This window comes from Macaca nemestrina, chromosome 17 (genome assembly GCF_043159975.1).
Source record: "Macaca nemestrina isolate mMacNem1 chromosome 17, mMacNem.hap1, whole genome shotgun sequence".
In the NCBI taxonomy this organism is placed as follows: Eukaryota; Metazoa; Chordata; class Mammalia; order Primates; family Cercopithecidae; genus Macaca; species Macaca nemestrina.
Window position 1 is genome coordinate 7,248,115 of NC_092141.1, and position 25,573 is coordinate 7,273,687.

Here is a 25,573-nt window from a genome sequence, read left to right on the forward strand (position 1 = left end):
ATTATGATTATGCACAAAATTTCAATAGTTTAAACAAAATGGAACAATGCCTCAAAAACCACTAACTACCAAAATTTACCCACGATTAAATAAATATACTGAATAGGGCTGAGCACGGTGGCTCATGCCTGTAATCCCAGCACTTTGGGAGGGCAAGGTGGGAGGATCACGAGGTCTGGAGATCGAGACCATCCTGGCTAATATGGTAAAACCTCATCTCTACTAAAAATACAAAAAATTAGCTGGGCATGGTGGTGGGCACCTGTAATCCCAGCTACTCAGGAGGCTGAGGCAGGGGAATCGCTTGAACCCGAGAGGCGGAGGTTGCAGTGAGCCGAGATGCGCCACTGCACTCCAGCCTGGGCAACAGAGCTAGACTCCATCTCAAATAAAAAATAAATAAATAAGTAAATAAACTGAACAGTTCTAGAACTATAAAGAAATTGATTTTAGCCAGGCACAATGGCTCACACCTGTAATCCCAGCACTTCGGGAGGCCCAGGCAGGAGGATCACTTGAACTCAGGAGTTTGAGACCAGCCTGGGCAACATGGCAAAACTCCATCACTACAAAAAAAGAAAATACAAAAATTAGCCAGGTGTGGTGGGGTGCACCTGTGGGCCCAGCTACTCTGGAGGCTGAGGTGGGAAGGTGACCACAGCTGTACACCCACCAGCTGTACACTCACTGCAGAAAGTCGAGGCTGCAGTGAGCCATCATTGCACCACTGAACTCCAGTCGAGGTGACAGAGGCACTGTCTCACAAAAAAAAAAAAAAAAAAAAGGAAAGAAATTGAATTCATAGTTTAAAACCTTCCAAAACAGAAATCACCAGCCCAGATGGCTTAACTAGCGAATTCTACCACACATTTAAAGATGAAGTAACACCAATTCTATGCAATCTCTTCCAGAAAATAGAAGAGGGACCACTTCCTAACTCATTTGATTAGGCTTACATTTGCTCTGATCCTGAAAGCAGACAAAGGTAATAAAAGAAAAGAAAACTACAGACCAATATCTGTCATGAACATAGACATAAAAGTCTCAACAAAATATTAGCAATTGGAACCTAGCAATACATAAAAGGATAATACACTATAACTAAGTAGGGCTTATCTAAGGCCTGAAAGGCTGGTTCAATATTCAGAAATCAATAATGTAATCCAGCATATTAACAATCTAAGAAGAAAAGTCATAAAATTGTATCAACTCATGCAGAGAAGGCATTAGACAAAATTCAATACCCATTTTTGATTTTTTAAAATACTCTTAGTACACTAGGAATAGAAGGAAAGTTCCCCAATCTGATAAAGGGCATCATGTACTAATATATCATTCATTGTTATTCAATAGACTTTTTTTTGGATTTTTCTTCCTATACATTCAGCTATTGAAAACAGTTTTAATTTCAGGTCTCAAAAATCCAGCCCAGACTAAAGCAAACTTTTTTTTTTTTTTTTTGAGACGGAGCCTCACTCTGTCGCCCAGGCTGGAGTGCAGTGGCACGATCTCGGTTCACTGCAAGCTCCACCTCCCGGGTTCACGCCATTCTCCTGCTTCAGCCTCCCGAGTAGCTGGGACTACAGGCACCTGCCACCATGCCCGGCTAATATTTTTGTATTTTTAGTAGAGACGGGGTTTCACCGTGTTAGCCAGGATGGTCTCGATCTCCTGACCTCGTGATCTGCCTGCCTCGACCTCCCAAAGTGCTGGGATTAGAGGCGTGAGTCACTGCACCCGGCTCATTTTATTCTTAACACTCAGCACCGCTGTCTGTCTGTCGGAGGGCCGCCCTCATGCAGCTACAGAGGCAGGAAGTCTCGGAACCGATGTCAGCCTGTGACTGTTGCCTGAGGTGCGAGCACTACAGCTCCCCGTTCCTAATGGGGGCGGCTCTGAGATGTGACCTACACTGTTTCCAATGCTCCCCAGCGGGATTGAGGCATAGTTACACCACCACCACCACCACCACCAAGGCAAGACTTGCCTTCAAGCACTTCCTGATTAATTCCTTTCACAAGAACCCGCCTCTCACAGCGAGCTTCTATGGCAGGCACGCTTGCCTTCCTTCCCTTCCTCTTGCTGCTTCCCCGTTCTCCTGTCCGGTTCTCCTAAGATCACTTTCTAATGAATCGCTTTCACAAGAATCATCTCGGGGACTGCCCAAGAGAAGCCAGGACTGGAGTCTCGGGCTGTTCTGTTCCTCCTTTCTCTTTCTTTTCCTCTTCTCAGTACTCCTTAAGGGCTGGGGCAAGGGAGAGAAGAATGCAAGGAAACCAGGCCTGTCATCTGTGCTAGTGTAGCAGTCAAGGAGGTCTTCACAGCAAGCATCCAACACTGGCCTTTCATGAGGCCTATCGGGGGTGCCCAGAGACCCCCGACAGATCTTCTGTGACACAGCCGTTCACCACCAGTTCCTGCCCAGATGAAAACTGTACACCCACCGCCTCTTTCAGCCTCGCTCTGCCATGCAGTCCTCTTGGGCAGGGTCCTTCCTAGTTGGCTCAAGCCTGACATCCATGGAGTTGCCTCGGCTCACAGGTTCTCTGACGTTCTTATGCTGCCGACTACCAAGTGTAGCCTGATCAGCTGGTGGACGGGGCGGCTCCAGCCCGGGTATTTGCCTTCAGACTTCTCCTGTCAAGAAGCAGAGATGAGTCTCTTCCTTCACAACTGCCACAAAACTCCTGAGGACACAGCCACAGCCTCCACTAAAACTCTTCTTGCCCTTCTCAGATAGCATTCCACAGTGGTCCCAGTGGTGTCTGCATCTTATAAGGCTACCATCAGGCCTGGTAGGGAGATGCTCGTCTTATCCCCTGGGAGACAACCACCATCTCTACAAACAGTTCCCTTGGGACTCTATTATCTCACTGATAAAGGTATAAAGAAGCATTCCCCTTCCTGTGGAGGGAAAAACTGTTGATTCCCTGGCTACATCTAAGAATTCCCTTGAAGCCTGGCACAGTGGCTCACGCCTGTAATCCCAGCACTTTGGGAGGCTGAGGCGGGTGGATCACTTGAGGTCAGGAGTTTGAGATCAGTCAGGCCAACATGGTGAAACCCTGTCTCTACTAAAAACACAAAAAGGAGCCAGGCATGATGGCGGGTGCCTGTAATACCAGCTACCTGGGAGACAGAGGCAGGAGAATCACTTGAACTTGAGAGGTGGAGGTTGCAGTGAGCTGAGATCGCACTACTGTACTCCAGCCTGGGTGACAGAGCAAGACTCCGTCTCACAAAAAAAACAAAAGTTTAAAAAAATGAATTCCCTTGAAACAATCTCCTTAAATCCCCATTCATCTTTTACATAGCCTGGGAAGAGTGGTGGTGATTATCTTGCGTCTCTTAATTAGTCCTGCCTCGATGCATCCAGCTTATCTCTGTTTTAAATGGCCACTTACCAGCAATCACTCTTGGCTTTGGGAATCTAGCCACATTTCTATAAAAACAGGAAAAGTGTCATTTAACCTCCCTATTTCTTGTGGTCATGTCACTTTTCTCAGTTCCTTAATTGGGCTTGCCAAGATATTATTTACCATATTAGTCTTTTTGGAAATGGGTTTTTGTTAAGAGGATAACATGACAAGCTACAGACTTGGAGAAAATATTTGCAAACCACATATCCAACAGAGGGTTAGTACCTAGAATATATAATGAATTATCAAAACTTGACAGTAAAAAAACAAACAATCTCAATTAGAAAATGGGCAGAAAGCTGGGCACAGTGACTCACGCCTGTAATCCCAGCACTTTGGGAGGTCAAGGCAGGCGGATCACCTGAGGTCAGGAGTTCAAGACCAGCCTGGCCAACATAGCAAAACCCTGTCTGTACTAAAATACAAAAATGAGCCGGGCATGGTGGCAGGCACCTGTAATCCCAGCTACTCAGGAGGCTGAGGCAGGAGAATCACTTGACCCTGGGAGGTGGAGGTTGTGGTAGCTGAGATCGCACCACTGCACTCCAGCCTGGGTGACAAAGCAAGACTTTCTCCCAAAAAGAAAAAGAAAAGAAAAGAAAAGAAAATGGACAGAAGACATGAAGAGACATTTTACCAAAGAGGATATGCAGATGGAAAATAAGCACATGAATGAAGGTACCACCTCATTAGCTGCCACAGAAACGCAAATTGGAACCACAGTAACGTATCGCTTTATATCTATCCAAAGAGCCAAAACTTTCAAATACTGACAACCAGATGCAGGTGAGGAAGTGGGCACACCGGATCATTTATACATTGCTGGTGGGAATATCAAATGGTACAACCGCTCTGTGAAAACAGTTTGGCAGTTTCTTTTAAAAGTAAACATGCACCCACTACATGACCCAGAAATTGCACTCTTGGGCATTTCTCTCAGAGAAATAAAAATGTGTGTTCATACAAAAACTTCACATGAATATTCACAGCAGCCGTATTTGCAACAGCCAAAGACCGGAAACAGCCCAGATGTCCTTCAATGAGTAAATGGCTAAACGAACTGTGGCACATCCATCGATACCACAGAACAGCGCTCAGCAACAGAAAGAAACGAACCATTGACACGTGCAACAACTTGTAAGAATCTCCGGGGAATTACGTTGAGTTTAAAAAGTCAGTTCCATGGCCAGGCATGGTGGCTCACGCCTGTAATCCCAGCACTTTGGGAGGCCGAGGCAGGTGGATCACGAGCTCAGGAGTTCAAGACCAGCCTGGGCAAGATAGTGAAACCCCGTCTCTACTAAAAATACAAAAATTAGCTGGGTGTGGTGGTGGGTGCCTGTAATCCCAGCTATTCAGGAGGCTGAGGCAGAAAATTGCTTGAACCCGGGAGGCGGAGGTTGCAGTGAGCAGAGAGAGTGCCACTGTACTCAAGCCTGGCGACAGAGCGAGACTCCCTGTCTAAAAAAAAAAAGCCAATTCCAGGCCGGGCATCGTGGCTCATGCCTGCAATCCCAGCACTTTGGGAGGCCGAGGCAGGCAGATCACCTGAGGTGAGGAGTTTGAGGCCAGCCTGGGCAACATGGTGAAACTCTGTCTCTACTAAAAATACAAAATTGGCCAGGCATGGTGGTGGGCGCCTGTAATCCCAGCTACTCAGGAAGCTGAGGCAGGAGAATCACTTGAACTCAGGAGGCAGAGGTTGCAGTGAGCCGAGATCACACCATTGCACTCCAGTCTGGGCAACAGGGTAAGAGTCTGTCTTAAAAAAAAAAGGAAAAAAGAAAAGAAAGAAAAGAAAAGAAAAAGCAAACGACTTTGTAATATGCAGAAGTAAACAGTGAGTATGCAGGGAAAAAAAGAGGCAAAAATGGGTTTTACAGGAATTTTGAAAGATTAATTATTAAAATATTATAGGACTGGCGCAGTGGCTCACACTGTCACCTATGGAAAGTATCCGAGTTACCGGTGGTGATCCTTACAGGTCTGTAGCAACCTCATTTCTTGCCTCCTCAGAAGAAAGAATTTGACTGAGGGGCATAAGGCAGAAGGAGAGGCCAAGGCAAGTTTCAGAGAAGGAGTGGAAGTTTATTTTAAAAGGCCCTAGAACAAGAAAGAAAGGAAAGGAAAGTACATTTGGAAGAGACCCAAGCAGGCTACTTGAAGGACAAGCTCGACGTTTAACCTTGATCCGAGGACTCCAGGCTGGCCCCTTTCCCATGATTCTTCCCACAGGCTGGCTGCCCACCTTACACTTGGGAGGTGAGCATGTGCAGCGAGTCTAGGAAATTGTACATACACCCATCTGAGGCTTTCCTCCCTTTTCCAGTGGCGTGCCCCCAGAAGGTCATACTCTGCCATTTTGTTTCTTTTATTTTCCTTTTTTTCTTTTTTTGAGACAGTCTCGCTCTGTCGCCCAGGCTGGAGTGCAGTGGTGCCATCTCAGCTCACTGCAACCTCCGCCTCCCAGGTTCAAGCAAGTCTCCTGCCTCAGACTCCCGAGTAGCTGGGACTACAGGCACCCACCACACCTGGCTAAATTTTTTTTTTTTTTTTTTTTTTTTTTGAGACGGAGTCTCACTCTGTTGCCCAGGCTGGAGTGCAGTGGTGTGATCTTGGCTCACTGCAAGCTCCGCCTCCCGGGTTCACGCCATTGTCCTGCCTCAGCCTCCCGAGTAGCTGGGACTACAGGCGCCCGCCACCACGCCTGGCTAATTTTTGTATTTTTAGTAAAGACGGGATTTCACCATGTTAGCCAGGATGGTCTCAATCTCCTGACCTTGTGATCCGCCTGCCTCAGCCTCCGAAAATCCTGGGATTACAGGCGTGAGCCACCGCGCCCGGCCTAATTTTTTTATTTTTAGTAGAGACAGGGGTTTTCCCCATATTAACCAGGCTGGTCTCGAACTCCTAACCTCGTGATCCGCCTGCCTTGGCCTCCCAAAGTGCTGGGATTACAGGCGTGAGCCACCGCGCCTGGCTCATTTTGTCTCTTAATGTGGGTGCCCGGGAAGTTGCCTCTCCCTGGAATCTGCATTCAGTCGACACTTCAGTGCAACAGGTGTTGTCCCTCAGGAAATGGCCTCTCCCTGACACCAGCTACCAATTTATCACTTTTAGAGAGGCGATGTGATCATTGCCGAACCATCACCCAACATTCCTAGTGGGTGGGAAAGCCCCCTCCTGCCTGCTCATGCCTATCTACCTGTAACAACACCTGGAAACCCAGCACTTTGGGAGGCTGAGGCAGGTGGATCACTTGAGCGCAGGAGTTTGAGACCAGGAGGCTCAAACTGGTCTTGAACCAGAAGGCCTTCTGGTCTTGAACCCAGTTTAGTGAGACCTTGTCATTATAAAAAAAATGTAAAAACTAGCCAGGCGTGGTGGGATGCACCTATAGTCCCAGCTACTTGGGAGGCTGAAGTGGAAGGATCACTTGAGCCCAGGTGTTTGAGGCTGCGGAGAGCCATGATCATGCCACTGCACTCCAGCCTGGGTGACAGAGCGAGACTTTGTCTCAAAAATATATGTATAGATGTGTGTGCGTTTATACACATATATATGTATATGTACACACAAAATTTATATATATGTATATATATAATAGCATTTTCTAGATTCTGTGATGTTTCTGGTAGCTTTCTGCTTTTGAAATTTGTGATTTTTTAAATTTAAATAAATGGTAATTTTTATGCTTAATTTTATATGCATAATTTTGTAATTGTTCTTACAGAGGGCTCCCCAAAATTGTGTACACCTCAGGCCCCATAAAACTTGGAATCACTTCTCTGGCTCTAGGAAAAAGTACATCAAATACAACTAAAATACTGATTATATGACTGGTTTGCACATCTGGAAAAATCATATTGTCAAGCTTTTTATAGTTCAGGAAGACTCAGCAATAAGTTCAAAGAATATGAGGCAAATTTTTTAAATGGAACACTGATAAATTTCAGAAGAAAGGAGAGTTGTGCAAGAAAGGAAGTGTAATCAGATTATAGTAGTTGATTCAGCAGTAACAATATTGACACAGATACAACTGATACAAATTTTAAAGTAGTATTTAAATACAAACTGTAGACTACCTGGGAAGATTTTACCTCGTTTACATGATGGCGACTAAATAATGTCTACAATTGATACAAAGGACTAAATAATGTCTACAATTGATACAAAGATGAAATATCAGTTCGTGTGTCTTACTTAGAACTGCAGATGTCAGTACTAAAGAAACAGCTAGAACCACTGAAAGCAGTTTCTCCAGGCAGTAAGAGGAGCTAAAGGGGGCAGGTCAAGTAACCTATAGCCCTATAAAACTTCTAGTCTTACAGACTTTATACTTCTAGTTTTATAGATTTTATAAAACTTCTAATTTTCTATAAAAATTCTAGTCCTAGAAAACTTTAGAGTTTTATTACTTCCATAATTTATTTTTTGAGAAAGGATCTCGCTCTCTTACCCAGGCTGCAGTGTAGTGGCGCAGTCATATCTCACTGCAACTTCAATTTCCCGGGCTCAAACTATCCCCCCATCTCAGCGTCCCAAGCAGCTGGGACTGCAGGCATGAACCACCACCTCCAGCTGGGGTGTGTGTGTGTGTGTGTGTGTGTGTGTGTGTGTGTGTGTGTGTGTGCGCGCGCACACGCGCTCAGGCGATCCACCACCTCAGCCTCTCAAAATGCTAAGATTACAGGCGTGAGCCACTGCGCCCAGCCTATTTTCACGATTTTTTTTTTTTTTTTTTTTTTTTTGAGGCAGAGTCTCGCTCTGTCGCCCAGGCTGGAGTGCAGTGGCGCGATCTTGGCTCACTGCAAGCTCCGCCTCCCGGGTCCACACCATTCTGCTGCCTCAGCCTCCCGAGTAGCTGGGACTGCAGGCGCCTGCCACCATGCCAGGCTAATTTTTTGTATTTTTAGTAGAGACGGGGTTTCACCGTGGTCTTGATCTTCTGACCTCATGATCCGCCCGCCTCTGCATCCCAAAGTGCTGGGATTACAGGCATGAGCCACCACACCCGGCCTACGATTTTTTAAATTTAATCCCAATCCTGTACATTTTGAAGGGGCAATCCTAGAAAATGTTGCAACTGAAAACTTGACCTATCACAAGGTTATGAGCAAAAAATTACTTGGAAACATTCTATGTGAAAACAAAGAAACAAAAGTGGTAACTACTTGCCCCCGCAGGGAATGATGACATAATGTATCCTACATCCCTACTTGGAATTCTCTACAGCTGCTAAATCCAAGGAGGTAAAACCTGCCAGGTAATGGCATAGATTAGATTAATGTCCACCAGACACTGCGAAGCGGAACAGGCACTATGTAGTGACATAATATTGCATCTACTCATGCACACAGGAAGGGCTCTGGCAGGGGACATAGGAAAGAGCTGACTCTGGGGAGATGAGGGAGGACTGAGAGGACACTCGTGTGTGTGTGTGTGTGTGTGTGTGTGTGTGTGTGTGTGTGTGTGTGTGTGTGTGATTTAAAACATTTTTTACTAATAGAATGTATTACTTCTATAATTTAAAAATTAAAAAATATGGGGCCAGGCCCGGTGGCTCATGCCTGTAATCTCAGCACTTTGGGAGGCAGAGGCGGGCAGATCACCTGAGGTCAGGAGTTCGAGATCAGCCTGGCCAACATAGCGAAACCCTGTTTCTACTAAAAATACAAAAATTAGCTGGGCATGGTGGCGCACGCCTGTAATCCCAGCTACTCGGGAGGCTGAGGCAGAAAAATCACCTGAACCCGGGAGGTGGAGGTTGCAGTGAGCGGCGACCGCACCACTGCATTCCAGTCTGGGCAACAGAGCAAGACTCCATAATTAATTAATTAATAAAGGATGAACAATCTTTTTAAGGTCAGTTTCAGAATGTTCTTGGAGCGGGAATTTTGTCCACTGTGGAGACTGTTGGGGACACCCTGTGTTGGAGATATGTCTAGATCTGCTTGGGGAAAAAAAGAGAGAGCTGTGGTGGTAAGAAAGCGACTTACCCATCCTCCTCTTCATAACCATCTTCCTTGAAGGCTGAGAGTGGAGCTGGGGTGTGCCCTGCGACCCAGTCTGGGGAGAACCCAACGGCAGAGAAAGATGCTTCCTTTGGGAGCCCTGGGAGCCAGGCGGACCCTCCAGCCACAGCCCAGCTGACCCCTTTCCCACCGGTGCCAGCCACTAAGCCCATCTGTTCCAAGCCCCTTTCCCGTTTCCCTGACCAATGTCCCTCGGGATTAGGGACCAAGGGGCAGCTGTCTGGGACGCACACCTTGCCTCTTCTATACTCTCCCCTCTCCCTCCTCTTTGCATGCTGTGTTTCTCAGTTCCCAATAACCAGGCCACAAAGAGATTCAAGCATTTGTTTCTTCTTTCCTACTCCATTGAAGAGGCTGACAATTATAATAATTACAATGAATTACAGAAGGAGGTGGGATCTCAGCCCTCCAGGGTCAGGGACTCTTAAACTACCTCCTTTCTCTCTTTACTCAGCTCTTCCCCATACCCCTGTCTTAATGTTTCTTCCTTTCCTCAAAATCCTCAACAGAGAAGCCAGAGCTGGGCAGGTGTGGGGTATGGGTTAGACAGAGGTGTGCTGGGGTCAGGCTGCCTCGCCGGTGGCATTCCGCCTCTTCTCACACACCCAGCGGTGCACCTGCAGGCAGAAATCATCGTTCCAGCGGCCATCCGGCCGGACTTCAACACAGTCTTCACTTCCGCCCAGCTCATGCCCGTGCCAATCATCTGGCTGAGTGACAGCCCAGTTCCTAAGGAGGCAAGAGAAAACTCAGACTCTGCCACAGTGGTAAGAAAGCGACTTACCCATCATCCTCTTCACGACCATTCTCCTTGAAGGCTGAGAGTGGAGCTGGGGTGTGCCCTGCGACCCAGTCTGAGGAGAACCCAACCGCAGAGAAAGATGCTTCCTATCCCCAGTCCCAGCAACCCTCACCCCCAGCCCAGAAAAGCGCAGCTTTGGAGGGGTTGGGAGTCTGGGGAGGAGAGGACTGGGGAATTTGGTACCTGAGGGATGAGTCAGGGTGGCTTGGCATAAAAGGCCAAGGGGGCTGTCCCCAGAGAAATCTAACAAGGAGATGAGGGAAGAAGCCACTTACTTGTAGTTGTGCCTATAGTCTGTGCCGTCCACCCATTTCCAGGAGCCATCACTGTCCGTGAGACCTATCCAGGTATTGAAGGGGTTCGTGTGTTGTACAATGAATTTCTGGAAACACAGGCAAGAAGGAAGTTTACAGTCTCTTGGGCCTTTATCCTCCCTCCACGCAGGCATGGAACTGTGGCCCCCCTCAGCCTTCCCCAGCCTGATCTGCCCCCAGGCTGAAGCATCAGCTCCCAACAAGGCTGCTTCCTAGCTTTTCCTTCTGTCACTCTAGCTATTGTTCAGCGCACATTTGCTGGGCTAGACGTTGTGCTGTCTGTGCAAAGACGATCTCATTTAATCCTTCGAAGCCCTCTAAGATGGGCACTGCAGTGACCACACTTTGCAGGGAGTTGCAGAGACAGAGAGCCAATCCTGTACCTGAGTTAGTGGCCACCGTCCCCTGTTCACAGCCCTGGCCCAGTGTCCCCCTTCATTCCCGGCTTATGGCTCTACCCAAGCTCCAGTTCTCTCCCTGTCTTCTGCCCACAGCTTCGAACTCCTGGGATCCCAACCTGGTCCCTGCTCTTACTGCCCCCCAGACCCCAGACCCACTAAAGATCTCAGCTTCACTCGCCTCTCAAGTACCTCGGCCCCTGGCAGCTCTCACTTCTATGGTAGCTTCTATGAGATGTGTCAGGCCCAGGAGCTTCTAAGCTCAGACCCCATTATGATCTAGCTACACGGAGTCTGACAATGGGGGAAAATAGGGAGACGCCTGGGGTGTGAGGAAGCAGCCCAGTCAGCCAGTTGACAGGGGCTTGGGTGAACGTGGCCTTCGAGCCTGCAGACAGCTCCCCGGGACTCACACACACCCACACTCCCAGCATGGCAGCCCCTCCAACTGGCTTTCTCTTACACATACAGCTGTTCCTGGGGACCTAAGTCCTGCGGTTCAGTAGGGTAGGAGGGGAAGGTGTGGTCACCTGATTTTGTGGAGGAAGCAGAGGGATGGATCCGTTGAGCAATGTGCACAGTTAACAATTCCCTCTGACAGCCTGTGAAGGGGCCCCAGTAGTATTGGAAGGACAATTGCCTAATTCTACTCCCACCCTCTAGAAAAACAACTAAGGTTGCAGTTATTCACCTCATCTGATTGAGCACCAGAAACTGTGGCATCCCTAAATCCTGGAATCCCACAAACAGGACAATGTCCCATGCGTGAAGGGGCAGTCCTGAGGCAGGTGAGGCTGCTCCCCAAATTCAGAGGACTCAACGGAGTTGGAGAGAAAGTGCCTGGAGACACACTATGTGCTGCTACCTGCTGCCAGTCCTCCCTCCCATCACCACCAGCAACGGAACAACTGGCCTGACACGGTGGCTCACGCCTGGAATCCCAGCACTTTGGGAGGCCGAGGCGGGCGGATCATGAGGTCAGGAGATCGAGACCATCCTGGTTAACACGGTGAAACCCCATCTCTACTAAAAATACAAAAAATTATCCGGGCGAGGTGGCGGGCGCCTGTAGTCCCAGCTACTCGGGAGGCTGAGGCAGGAGAATGGCATGAATCTGGGAGGCGGAGCTTGCAGTGAGCGGAGATGGTGTCATTGCACTCCAGCCTGGGTGACAGAGCGAGACTCCGTCTCAAAAAAAAAAAAGTAACGGAACAACTGAGCAGAGATTACAAATTAGCAGCACTCGGCCCTCTGTGTTAAAGACTGAGAGAAGGAATCAGATCGTGCCAGATGATCAGAGAAGACGGTCCAGGATAATTCATTCCCCTTTTCCTGGGTGAACCATCGGAAAGAAAGCATTGTGCCCATTCATAAAAGTAACAGAGAAAATCGACACGAAACTTATGCCCCCAAAAAGAAAGAGGAAGATGAGGTAGAGGAAAAAAGAATTGTGATATCAAAAAGAGAGGTGAAAAATAGACTTTGAAAAGAAGCCTTGTTTCAGAATATGAGGGGATGTTGGAGAACAGTTTCTTTACATACTCGAAAAATTTTAAAAACAATGACATAAGGCCGGGCGTGGTGGCTCAACCCTGTAATCCCAGCACTTTGGGAGGCCGAGACGGGCGGATCATAAGGTCAGGAGATCGAGACCATCCTGGCTAACACGGTGAAACCCCGTCTCTACTAAAAAATACAAAAAACTAGCCGGGCGAGGTGGCGGGCGCCTGTAGTCCCAGCTACTCGGGAGGCTGAGGCAGGAGAATGGTGTAAACCCGGGAGGCGGAGCTTGCAGTGAGCTGAGATCCGGCCACTGCACTCCAGCCTGGGCAACAGAGCGAGACTCCGTCTCAAAAAAAAAAAAAGAATGACATAAAACATGAAAGAAGATATCAAAAAAAAAAAAAAAAGAGAGAGAGAGAGAGAACATGATAAGGAAAGGAACTGAAAAGTTTGAGCTACATTAAAAAATAAAAAAGCCCAGGCATGGTGGCTCACGCCTGTAATCCCAGCACTTTGGGAGGCAGAGGCAGGTGAATCACCTGAGGTCGGGAATTGAGACCAGTCTGACCAACATGGAGAAAACCCATTTCTACTAAAAATACAAAATTAGCCAGGTGTGTCGGCGCATGCCTGTAACCCCAGCTACTTGGGAGGCCGAGGCAGGAGAACTGCTTGAACCTGGGAGGCGGAGGTTGCAGTAAGCCAAGATTGCACCATTGCACTCCAGCCTGGGCGAGAGAGCAAGACTCAGTCTCAAAAAAAAAAAAAAAAAAAAAAAAAAAAAAAAAAAATTTTCAGATAAAACACTTAAGCAACCTAGGAAAGGAAAGACACAGACACATGGGAATAAGAGGTGTCCTGGTCTCCTCACCTTTCCTATGGAAGTTATACAAACTTTTAGTTTTCAAAGCCAATAATTTTCAGCCTATTAAAGTTATACAAGCAATCACTGGAATAACTCTAAATAAACTACATAGCTTCCAAAATGCCATAAAGGAGAAAACAAAAAGAACACCTCTCACACAGCAATTGTAAGAAATTAAAAAGCATGTAAAGCAGAAAAAAGAAAGGACTAGAATTAAACATAGCTATTAAAATATAAATGAGACATTCACCTATTGAAAGAAAAGGTACTTATTAGATTTTAAACATCAAAAACAAAACCTGCCAGGCACAGTTTTTGGATTACAGTGGCTCAGACACCTGTAATCACAACACTTTGGGAGGCCCAGGCAGGCGAATCGCTTGAGGCCAGGGGTTCAAAACCAGCCTGGGCAACATGGCGAAACACCGTCTCCACTAAAAATACAAATAACTACCCAGGTGTGGTGGTGTGCACCTGCAGTCCCAGCTACTCAGGAGGCTGAGGTGGGAGAATCCCTTGAGCCTGGGAGGCACAGGTTACAGTGAGCTGAGATCATGTCACTGCACTCCAACCTGGGCAATAGAGCCAGATCTTGTCTCAAAAACAAACAGAACAAAAAAACCTATACAGGAGAAATACCTTAAGCTTAGCTGCCCCATGGTACCCTTCAGGGAATGATCCAGGATGAAGCCAAGATTAATTTAAATCAGTTTTTTTTTTTTTTTTTGAGTCTGAGTCTCACACTGTCACCCGGGCTGGAGTATAATGGCGCAATCTCAGCTCACTGCAACATCTGCCTCCCGGGTTCAAGTGATTCTCCTGCCTCAGCCTCCCAAGTAGCTGGGATTACAGGCACCCACCACCATGCCCAGCTAATTTTTGTATATTTAGTAGAGACGGGGTTTCATCATTTTGGCCAAGCTGGTCTCAAACTCCTGACTTCATGATCCGCCTGCCTCGGCCTCCCAAAGTGCTGGGATTACAGGCGTGATCCACTGCACCCGGCCTAAATCAGCATTTTTAAGGGCGAGATCCAGGAGTCGATATTTTTTTTAACTCTTGAAGAAATTACAATGTACAGTCAAGACTGAGAATCATTAATTTAAAACAGAGATTTGAAAAGGTAAGAAACGAAAGGATGGACAGAGATACAGCAAGCAAGTGCAAGTGAAAAAAAATCAAGGACTGTGGTATTTATATATCAGATAAATTCAATGCAAAAAGCATTAAGTGGGCCACATGGTGGCTTCATAATGACGAAAGCATCATCTGCCACGAAGTTGTAGTGACCATGAGCTTACTGTGTGCCAAATCACAGAGCACTGAGATCTTAGGTTGAACTGCATGAAACTGACATTTTTATAGGTCAAACCTGATTAAATGCTGGCAAGTTCAACCTGACCAGTAAAGCAAAATATGTTTGTACTCACTCTATGCTGTCAAGCACTAACAGAGCCTGATGTCATGCAAACAATACATATATTCTGGCCCCTGTATCACATGGCTTAACTACTGTGGCATTAAAATACTTCCAAGTTCACGCCAAGCACAGTAGCTCACGCCTGGAATCCCAGCACTTTAGGAGACTCAGGTGGGCCGATCACTTGAGGTCAGGAGTTCAAGACCAGCCTGGCCAAAATGGTGAAACCCTGTCTCTACTAAACATACAAAAATTAGCTGGGCACGGTGGCATGAACCTGTAATCCCAGCTACTCAGGAGGCTAAGGCAGGAGTATCACTTAAACCCAGGAGGCGGAGGTTGCAATGAGCTGAGATGGCGCCATTGCACTCCAGCCTGGGCAACAAGAGTGAAACTCCGTCTCAAAAAAAAACTTCCCAGTTCATACAGAACAAGGCCCTCATAGACCCCACAGTACCAAGGCAGCACGTAGCAGTTGAAAACACTGGCTAAAGAAGCTGTGTGGGTCTCAATTGTGGCCCCATCTCTCGCTAGCTGTGTGACAAGTTACTTAACGTCTCTGTCCCTTTAGTGCTGACATCCTCCCTTCCCTCATACTGGGAGAAATATGAGCGCCTGTGCCCTGGGATGGTGGGATTTGAAGAAGTGAAAGGATGAAAGCACATAGTAAGTGCTCAGTAAATGTTACCATTATTACCCTCCTTTTCCAAAACTGTCCTGTCTATTCTAATGGGCTGATTCTTCTCCAGGAACTTTGCTGTCTGGCAGCAGCCGTGGGAAGGGGAGACAGAGCACCTTGGAGGGAACCGGTCACCCTCTGCAGGTGAGTCACGGGGTTCCTGCCTGCTGGGTTCCCTTCATCCACGTGACCAGCATTCCGAAGGCCAGCATAGCAAGAAGGGACTCTCACTGCCTTCCCTGTGTTCTCCGCCCTGTCCTGGCCCCTTCGGTCATCCTGTCTCTCATTCTGTCTCCTGACCTGCTCCACATCACCTGGTTGCCTGGCTCCTGTCTCTTTGTCAAGCTCCAGGCTGCAAACTCCCACCTCTTAAAATCGACGGCTGCTTTAGATCAGAAAGCTGAACATATTTAAAAAAAAAAAAAAAAAAGATTCAATGGCTGTTTCACTGAACCTGCCAGAGCTCCACCACAATTCTCCTTCTGCTTCTGGACTCTTTTTTCAGATTCAAAGGACAGGTCGGGCGCGGTGGCTCACGCCTGTAATCCCAGCACTTTGGGAGGCCAAGGTGGGCGGATCACGAGGTCAGGAGATTAAGACCAGCCTGGCTAACACGGTGAAACCCCGTCTCTACTAAAAATACAAAAAATTAGCTGGGTGTGGTGGCGGGCGCCTGTAGTCCCAGCTACTTGGGAGGCTGAGGCAGAAGAATGGTGTGAATCCAGGAGGCAGAGGTTGCAGTGAGCCAAGATCGCACCACTGCACTCCAGTTTGGGTGACAGAGTGAGACTCCATCTCAAAAAAAAAAAAAAAAAAAAAAAAAGGATAAAATAAGCCTGATCCAGCCTCCCAGAGCCTGCCTTCCAAGGGCTTCCTCCTGCCTGTGGGAAGCGTGGCCTCACCTGCTCCTCCCAGGAGTTGATGACCACCAGGTGTGAGTTCTCCAGCTGGCAGTACTTCTCCGCCTCGGCCCAGGCCTTCCCGGAGCGAGAGAACCAGTAGCAGCTGCCTTGGTGCTCCACCCAGTTGACAGGGCAGCAGGTCCTTTGGGAGCCTGAGGGGGCAGGGGGCAGGGGGATGAGATCCAGCCGGAGGGGCAGGCACACTGGGCCTGGAGACGGCCCCACCCCTACCGTTGCTGTGGAGGAGCTCCATCTGGCAGGCCACGAAGCGCAGGTCCACGGGGAAGTGCTTCAGATGGAGGAGCAGGATGTCATGATCTAGGACAGATAGGCTGAAAGTGTGGCCGGCAGGCGCAGTCCCCACCTGCCAGGCTCCAGCCTGTGGCTGGGGAAGTACATACACCCACAGACACGTACACCATGCATAGACCACACCACACAGCATACCACACACACACACACACCACAGACACATACCACACATAGACCACACCACACACCACACACTACACCACACACACACATACACTACAGACACATAGACCACACCACACACCATACCCCACAAACACACGCCACAGACACGTACACCACGTATAGACCACACCATACACTACACCACACACATGCACACGCATACCACACACACATAGACCACACCACACACACCCACCCCACAGACATGTATACTATGCATAGACCACACCACACCACACACATATACACATACCACAGACAGATCACACCACACACCATACCATACACACACACCACAGACATGTATACCACATATAGACCACACCATACACATACCACAGACACATAGACCACACCACACACCATACCACACACACACCACAGATGTATACCACACATAGACCACACCACACACACCACACACATACCACAGACACAAAGACCACACCACACACCATACCATACAAACACACACCACAGACATGTATACCATGCACAGACCACACCACACACACCACACACACAACACAACACATAGACCACACTAAACACATCACACACACACACCACACCACACACCATACCACACACACATACACCAGACATGTATACCACACAGACCACATACACACATACACACCAGACACATAGACCACACCACACACCATACCACAAACACACCCACACACTACAGACATGTATACCACACATAGACCACACACACAGACCCGTCACACACACACTCAGACATGCCACCCAGACCACATACATACATACACATATATACCACACCACACACCACACGCACACAGACACATACCAACACACACCCCCACATCGACAGAGACACGCCACACACACACTACAGATACTACAACACACAGACCCATCACACACACATATACAGACACACACAAATACACACATACACCACACCACACGCAGACCCATCACACACACAAACACACCAAGCGACAATCACACATCACATATATACACACATACACCATACCACACACAGACCCATCACACACAACACCACACATGTACACACAACACACACACATATACACCACACTACACACCACACACAGACCCATCACACACACCACCACACACGTACACACACAACACACACATATACACCACACTACACACCACACACAGATCCATGACATACCACACCACACATATGGAGACAGATACACACACTTGCAGGCGCACACACGCACACACACATATGTGCACACTACACACACACCACACACATACACATGCACGCACATGAGCACACACCCCGGAGGCTCTCTGACCTGCTTTCAGGTCCTGCTGCTGTTTCTCCAACTTGTCTCCTAGGGATGTGATCTTGTCACCCACGCTGCCTCCTGAAAGCCGAAAGCCAGCTGTTTCCATGCTGAGCCTCCCTCCATCTTCATGCTGCTGGGGCACCAGGGGGCCAGTGCCTTGTCCTGGGCGTTGCAGGCGTCCACCTGCTGGCCTCCTTGACCCCACCCAGGCTCCCTGCACTGCCACAGTAGCTCAGGCCACTCTCCTGCTTCAATCCCTCCAATCGGTCCCCATTTTCTCAAAATAAAGCCTCGCTCTGTCAGCACGGCTCGCCTGCATGGCCCGGCCCCTCCCCACCTCTCTGGCCACCCTTATCGGCCTCCCGCTCCGATGGGCTCCTGCCACACTCGATTTGCTCACAGGCCCAAGACATGGTGACTTCCTCGCCTCCGGGTGTAGCAGATCCAACCTCTCCACCTGGCACGAGCCTCCTCCGTCCCCACCTGCCTCCCTCCTATATATCCCCCAGGGCTCCTGGACGCCTTGCCCAGCCTGCACCCCCACAAAGCCCTGTTGCAGACTCAGCATTGAGCCCAGCAAACCTGTGTGGATAAACGAGAGCCCAGCCATCCAGCGCCTCACCGTGGGTGCCGAGAGCATGGACCTCCATCAGCGTGCTCGAGGAGAAGTTGCTGAAGGCTTCCTTCAGGCTCCGCAGCTCTGCTTGCAGCTGTGCACCTTGTCAGGAGGCAGTGGGGACAGGATGAGGTGGAGGGGCTGTGTCCCCATCACCGTCTGTGTGACCGGCCCCTCAATGGCCCCGCATTTGCCCCAGCTTGTGCTCCGTCCCGCCTCCATCCCTTCCCCTCCCGTCACCCCGTCACTGCCCGCCACTGCCCGTGTCTCTTTCCCCACCCTTGCCCATCCCTGCTGGCCCCTGTGACCCTCACTTTGGGACCCGATCACACAGATGGCCACGAGCAGCAGGATGTTGAAGCTCAGGGCAAGCAGACTGAAGTGGACCATGGAGCAGAGACGCTGTGCCAGGGGCTGGGCAGGAGGTGGCCCTGTGGGAGAGGGGCATAGGAGCCAGAGGGTAAAGGCAGGGTGCTGAAGCCTGAGGAGGCATAACCTGGATGGAGGGATTGGTTGGGGCCGTGGGGGAGTCATCGCAGGCTTTGACCCCAGCATTTGAGCATTACACATTTGCACCCATATTACCATGTACAAATATACACACGCAGCTACCCTGGTGCACACACACCCATGCACACGACTCAGGATATTCACATCAGCTGTGTGCAAAGCCCGGATCCTGGAGCTAGGGGACCAGGAGACACAGAGGGGGCTGGGGGACAGACCCGGCCCTGCCTAGGCACACATCCTGAGACGGGGAACCTGTGAATGGTTTTCCTCCCATCCAGCCAGTGGCAGAGGCCTCCAGATCATCTCGGACCTTAGTCTCAGCTCTTCTAAGGCCCCTGTCCCCTCAGATTGGAGACTCCAGCAGCTGGGCCCTGTGTTATTCCTAAAATCCATACTGGAACAATCCTTCCCCTTCCAAAATTCCATTGAGATCCTTAAGTCTGGGTCATTCCACTATAGCCCACTCTCCAAGCACAACCCTCCAGGTCCCACCTGTTGTCCTCATCCCCCACCACACAAGGCCTCCTCCCCAGCGCCCTCCGCCCTCGCTCCCCTAGAAAGCTCATTCCACACTAAATTTGCTCCCCTCAGCCCGAGGTCATCTCACAGGTACCCCTCCCGCCCCTTGATCCATCTGCACCCTGACAGCACTGACACATACATTCACATGCCCTCACAAACTCACACACACTCACACACTCTCACACATTGCTCACGTCACTCAAAAACACACATTTGCACACACTCACGACCATGCTCTGCTGTACCCACTCTCACATGTGCACGCACATGCTAATGCACACATTCATACACCCTCCCACACACATACACACACCAACACCTTCTGACACACCCATCACGTACACTCACACACCCACGTCTTCCTGCACACAGAGCTGGGCTCCCCCTCTGCTGCCTCCAGGCCCAGAGCAGCGCCAGTTGTCCCAGCCCTGAGCTCCCATCTTTGCAGCATCCACCTGCAAACAGAACACCTTCTTGGCCTTGGACCCTGACTCTGTGGACTTCCCTGTCTTCTCATTCTTATCATCCCCCACCCAGCACGACCACAGCCTGGGGAGGCTCAGTCAGGGGCCCAGATCTTCCTCCCCAGGTCACTTCCTGCCACTGTCCTGAGTCAGACACTGCCCCTGTAAGTGACTCTCCATAACTCTTCATCTTTTGCACACCAATGACTTCTACCTTCCCCCGACTGCAGCCACACTCAGGACCCCATTCGACCCAGGGAGGCCTCTGACACCTCCACTGCCCACTCCCGCTCTGAGCACAGCCCCACCCGCCCTCTCACTGCCGCCATCACTTCCTCCGAGGCCTTCGCATTCCTCTCCATCCAGAAGCGCCCCGGGACCACGGTGTTCCCCACCAAGCTGACCCTCCACGGATGAGTCCCTGACTGTTGTTTTCAGCACCCTCCACTCAGAGGGTCCTGTCCTGCTTCCCAGTCAGACTTACCAACTCCCTGGGTAACGCTGGGTCAGCCCAGCAACGTGTCTGTACATCCACGCTGAAACCGGACTGCCCACAGGCAGCCCAGCTGTGCCTCCAGGTAGCTCTGAGATCACGCACGAGCATTCAGTTTCTCCGTGCTTCCACTGTCTCATGTGTAAAATGGAGATCACAGTCCTAGCTACCCAATTGGATTGCTCGGATAATTAGATGAGTTAAAATACGTAACATGGGCTGGGCGCGGTGGCTCAAGCCTGTAATCCCACTTTGGGAGGCCAAGACGGGCAGATCACGAGGTCAGAAGATCGAGACCATCCTGGCTAATGCAGTGAAACCCCGTCTCTACTAAAAAATACAAAAAACTAGCCGAGCGAGGTGGCGGGCACCTGTAGTCCCAGCTACTTGGGAGGCTGAGGCAGGAGAATGGCGTGAACCCGGGAGGCGGAGCTTGCAGTGAGCTGAGATCCGGCCGCTGCATCCCAGCCTGGGCGACAGAGCGAGACTCCATCTCAAAAAAATATATATATATGTATATATATATGTAACGTGCTTCTTAGGCAAGTTTGAACTTAACAGACGGGGTCTGCCCAAGATGGGAAGATTTCTTCTCTCCCCAGAGACAATCAAAACAAAAACAGACAACTATAGAACATGACAGCTTTCAAGACTCTGGATATCAGGCAAGGAGGAGTAAAGATCCCTGAGGGATAAGAAGCGAACGAGATGAGCCCTCTGATCACCCCAGCTTATTGCTTGGAGAGAGTCTGCAGGTTACAGGCCAGGAAAGGGAATTCAGGCAGAGCCCAAGAGACTCCCCATGTTGAGGAGATGGAGCTGAGAGTCTGAGGAGACCAAAACAAGAGTTTAGACGATCAAACTAACTCTAAGTTACTTAACCGCATCCCAGAACAAAGCCCAAGAACATTTAGAGGAATACACAAATATCCAGCACCCAACAAGGTGAAATTGACAATGTTGGATAGTCAATAAAAGATTTCAAGGCATACAATGAAACCGGAAAACACAAGGCATAAGGAGGATGTTCGTAAATTTCAAAAGAGATCCAGAACTGACACGGATGCTAGAATTAGCAGACAAGGATGGTAAAACAGGTATTATAGCCATACCCCATTATGTTCAAAAAATTAAGAAGAATTGTGGAGGATATTTAAAAGTCCCCAGGTGAATTTCTAGAGATGAAAACTACAATGTCTGAAATGAAAACACACACTGGCCGGGCGCGGTGGCTCACGCCTGGAATTCCAGCACTTTGGGAGGCCAAGGCAGGCGAATCCCAAGGTCAGGAGATCGAGACCATCCTGGCTAACACGGTGAAACCCTGTCTCTACTAAAAATACAAAAAACTAGCCGGGCGTGGTGGTGGGTGCCTGTAGTCCCAGCTACTCGGGAGGTTGAGGCAGAAGAATGGCGTGAACCCGGGAGGCGGAGCTTGCAGTGAGCCGAGATCACGCCACTGTACTCCAGCCTGGTGACAGAACGAGACTCCATCTCAAAAAAAAAAAAAAAAGAAAAAGAAAAGAAAAAACACACTGGATGGAAATAATGGAAGATGAGAAATGCGTAAGAAAAATTTACGGCCAGGCACTGTGGATCACATCTGTAATCCCAGCACTTTGGGAGGTCGAGGCGGGGGGATCAGTTGAGCCCAGGAGTTCAAGACTAGTCTGGGCAGCATGGCAAAACCCCTTTATGTGGCGAAACCGTCTCTACAAAAAAAATTTTTCAATTAGCCAGGTGTGGTGGCACATGAAACCCACATGCTACATGGGAGGCTGAAGTGCAAGGATCGTTTGAGCCCAGGAGTCGAGGCCACAGTGAGTTGTGATCGAGCAGCTGCACTCTAGCCTGGGCAACAGAGTGAGATGAGAGAGAGAGAGAGAGAGAGAGAGAGAGAGAGAGAGAGAGAGAGAGAGAGAGAAGGGAGGGAAGGAAGAAAAAGCAAAGGAGAGAAGAGGAGGGGAGGGAAGGGGAGAAGAGGGGAAAAGGGGTAGGGGGAGGGGAGGGGCAGCGGGAAGGGAAGGGGAAGGGGAAAATTTAGTTAACTTGAAGAACATCTATAACTCTATAAAATGAAACACCGGGAGAAAAAAATAATAAAAAAATAGAGCATGGGTGAGCTGCGGGACCATTCCTACATGTATAATTGAAGTCTTTAAAAGAAAAATGGGTAACAGAAAAAAATCAAGTGCTGGGAGGAGTGGAAGATGCGCCCTGGCGAGCCACCGATCAGTGTCAGCTCACATGATGACACTGCCCCAGCCCCCACCACCCAGGCGGCTGGAGAGAAACGCAGTGACTTGGTTGCATCCCTTCAGACGGCCCCTCACTGGTGTCCCTCAGTCCATTCAAGTGAGCTGGCTCTCCCATTAATTTCAGAAATCCTGGCCTCTCTCCAAGCCTCCTGCTCAAACTCTAAATTCTCTTACCCTCAGAAGATTCAGCAGCATTCAATATTCTTTCTGAGTGTTCACTATGTGCCGCGCGCCGTGTGGGCACTGGAGTTGCAGAGGAGAGTGAGGCAGACAGGGCCTCTGCCTGTGGGGCCACCGCCTGTTGAGAAGTCCAGCCAGCCTACTACAGGGAGAGGAGACGCTACGGGTGTTCCTGAGTGCTCCCCGGAGGGCCCACTTGTCCCTCCTGTGCCATGCCTTGCCCTGCCCAGCACCAGCCCTCCCTCAGCTAGCCAGCCTCAGGAAGGAGGAGTCCCTCCTCCCAGCCCAACTAACCAATCCCCTTCCTAAGCTCCAAGCCCCTGCCCCCCTGCCCCCCTGCCTCCATGGAACCCGGCTCCACCACCAGCACCCACACACCTGACACTCCTCCATCCCTGGCTCTTGCCCTGCTGCCTAGAATTGCTCAGATCTCTCTCGCCTTAAAATCTTTTCCCACCAGCCTGGGCAACATAGCAAGACCCCATCTCTCAAAAAAATTTTTTAATTTGCCGGGCACAGCAGTGCACACCTATAAGCCCTAACTACGTGGGAGGCTGAGGTGGGAGGATGGCTTGAGCCTAGGAGTTCGAGGTTGCAATGAGCTATGATCCTGCCACTACACTCCTGTCTCTAAAAAACAAATTTCCAAAAAACTTGGATCCTTCAGTCAAGATTTATTAGAGAAGGATCCAGGGAAGGGTCTTGGGAGATAGGGGGAGGATCTCCCTATCCAGGATCTCTCTGTATTCATGTCCCCCACCCACCCCAACTCACCCCACCTCTACATACACATGCACACATACACTCACACACACACACACATGCACACACTCATATGCACAACATACACACACACTCACACAACATACACACACAACACACACACGCACAACACACACACAACATACATGCACTCACACAACATACACACAACATACACGCACAACATACACAACATACACACACAACACACACGCTCTCACACACAACATACACACACTCACATACACAACATACACATGCTCACATCACACAACACATGCATGCTCTCACGCGCATACACACACTCACACACACAACAGTCACACACACACGAGTCCCAGCTGAATCTGCATTCCTCATATGCACATACATGCACATGCACACACGGGGCACACGTGTTCTTGGGTTGGGAGAAGGGCAGGAAGTTATTGTCCAGATCTCCCCACACCTCTGGGCACATGCCTTTCCTGAGGTCCTGGGGTAGACAGGAAGGTGAGGTGAGGGGACAAGCGGGGGTGCCCGGCCCTCCTCAGTCCCTGTTCACAGAGTGGGTGCGGCAGAGACCTCAAAGAGACAAAGCGATCGCGAGCTGAGACGGAGGGGAGCGAAGCCACAGACACTGCACACTTGCCTTTCAAAGATGGATTTCCTCTCCTGAGATTCAGCCCGCGAGGCCCTGGCCCCTCACCTCGGTGGAAGGGATGGTCATTTTCCTCCGAGCTCAGCTGCTGGATATCTTGAAAGTCCTTGGCCATGATGGGGCCCGGACTGGAGCTGGAGCTGGGCTGGGCTGAGGTTGCTCTGAGGGCTGGGGCGGGGGCAGAGGTGCAGATTCACGCGGAGGCTGACTACGGGGTGGATGCAGGGTCAGAGGGGGTCGGGGTGGTGGCCTGCGTTGGATCTGAGGTTGGCAGGGGGTTTGGACTGAGGTTTGAAATCCCACTGGGTCCTGTCCCTTCTCAGGAGACCTCTTGGGCCTTGACCTGGCCAGGAGACCCCTCTCCACGCTCATGGACCAGACCACCCCACAGTTTCCCACGGGGTCCTCCCCGTCCCTGAACCAAGGCCTCCTTGTTCCCAAACATCCTCGTCCCAGTTGCCTCCCCAGCCTCAGTCACCTGTGAGAGGTGTGGAGCTCGGACACCCAGCTCCCGCAGGCAATCTCGGCCTTGGCCAAGGAGGGGTTAAAGCCAGGAGAACTGGGGCAGGTGGAGCTCATAGAGGAGAGGCGAGTGGAGGAGGAGCTGGTCCAGGCAAGGCCTGCACCAGAGGGTCTGAGTGTCCAAGTTCTAACCTGGCACCTCCTGGCCTGGGACTTTGGACAGTAAACAGAAGAGGAAACAGAGCTGTAATTCATTGGTGGGGTGGGGGCAGGGGACGGGGCCATCTCTGTTCTTATTCCCAGAGACGGGGCATCCCTTGGGCTGCCCTCAACTCCACATGCCACTCACCCCATTCATTGCACCATTTGGAAGGGGTGCCAGGCCAGGAGCGGCTGGGGTGCAGTTTGCCGTTTCCCTCTCTTCCTCCCCCTTTCACTTCCTGCCTCTGAATTTCCCAGAACTGTGGGTGTCTCCAAATATCCCTGACCAGGATCAGAGGGACCGGTTCTCTACTCTTGCCCAATCCGGCGGCTGAGCCACAGAC

The 25,573-nt window shown here is 49.9% G+C and overlaps 1 protein-coding gene across 5 annotated transcripts; it reads right to left on the reverse strand.

Annotated features, from left to right (window-relative positions):
* Positions 1-9,764: 9,764 nt before the first annotated feature.
* Positions 9,765-25,470, reverse strand: LOC105473092 (asialoglycoprotein receptor 2). Of its 5 annotated transcripts, none has more exons than XM_011726735.3 (9): positions 25,378-25,470; positions 24,558-24,734; positions 19,052-19,168; positions 18,744-18,839; positions 18,128-18,199; positions 16,569-16,655; positions 16,338-16,489; positions 10,532-10,638; positions 9,765-10,183 (listed from the first exon to the last, which is right to left on the reverse strand). In XM_011726735.3, the coding sequence occupies exons 2-9, from the start codon at positions 24,679-24,681 to the stop codon at positions 10,018-10,020; spliced, it is 921 nt and encodes a 306-aa protein (XP_011725037.1). In that variant the 5' UTR covers positions 24,682-24,734; positions 25,378-25,470; the 3' UTR covers positions 9,765-10,017. The 5 variants fall into 5 exon arrangements, with proteins under 5 accessions (XP_011725037.1, XP_011725041.1, XP_011725025.1 ...); XM_011726739.2 differs by lacking the exon at positions 25,378-25,470 and adding an exon at positions 25,045-25,200 and having other exon boundaries at positions 24,615-24,734; XM_011726723.2 differs by lacking the exon at positions 25,378-25,470 and adding an exon at positions 25,045-25,199.
* Positions 25,471-25,573: the final 103 nt, after the last annotated feature.

Coding starts and splice junctions, on each gene's coding strand:
- LOC105473092 (XM_011726735.3), bottom strand. CDS start 24,681: ATGGCCAAGGACTTTCAAGATATCCAGCAGCTGAGCTCGGAGGAAAAT. Junction 18,840..19,051: donor CTGTGTGATCGGGTCCCAAA/GTGAGGGTCACA, acceptor CCTCCTGACAAG/GTGCACAGCTGCAAGCAGAG. Junction 10,184..10,531: donor GACTATAGGCACAACTACAA/GTAAGTGGCTTC, acceptor TTGCCTCCTTAG/GAACTGGGCTGTCACTCAGC.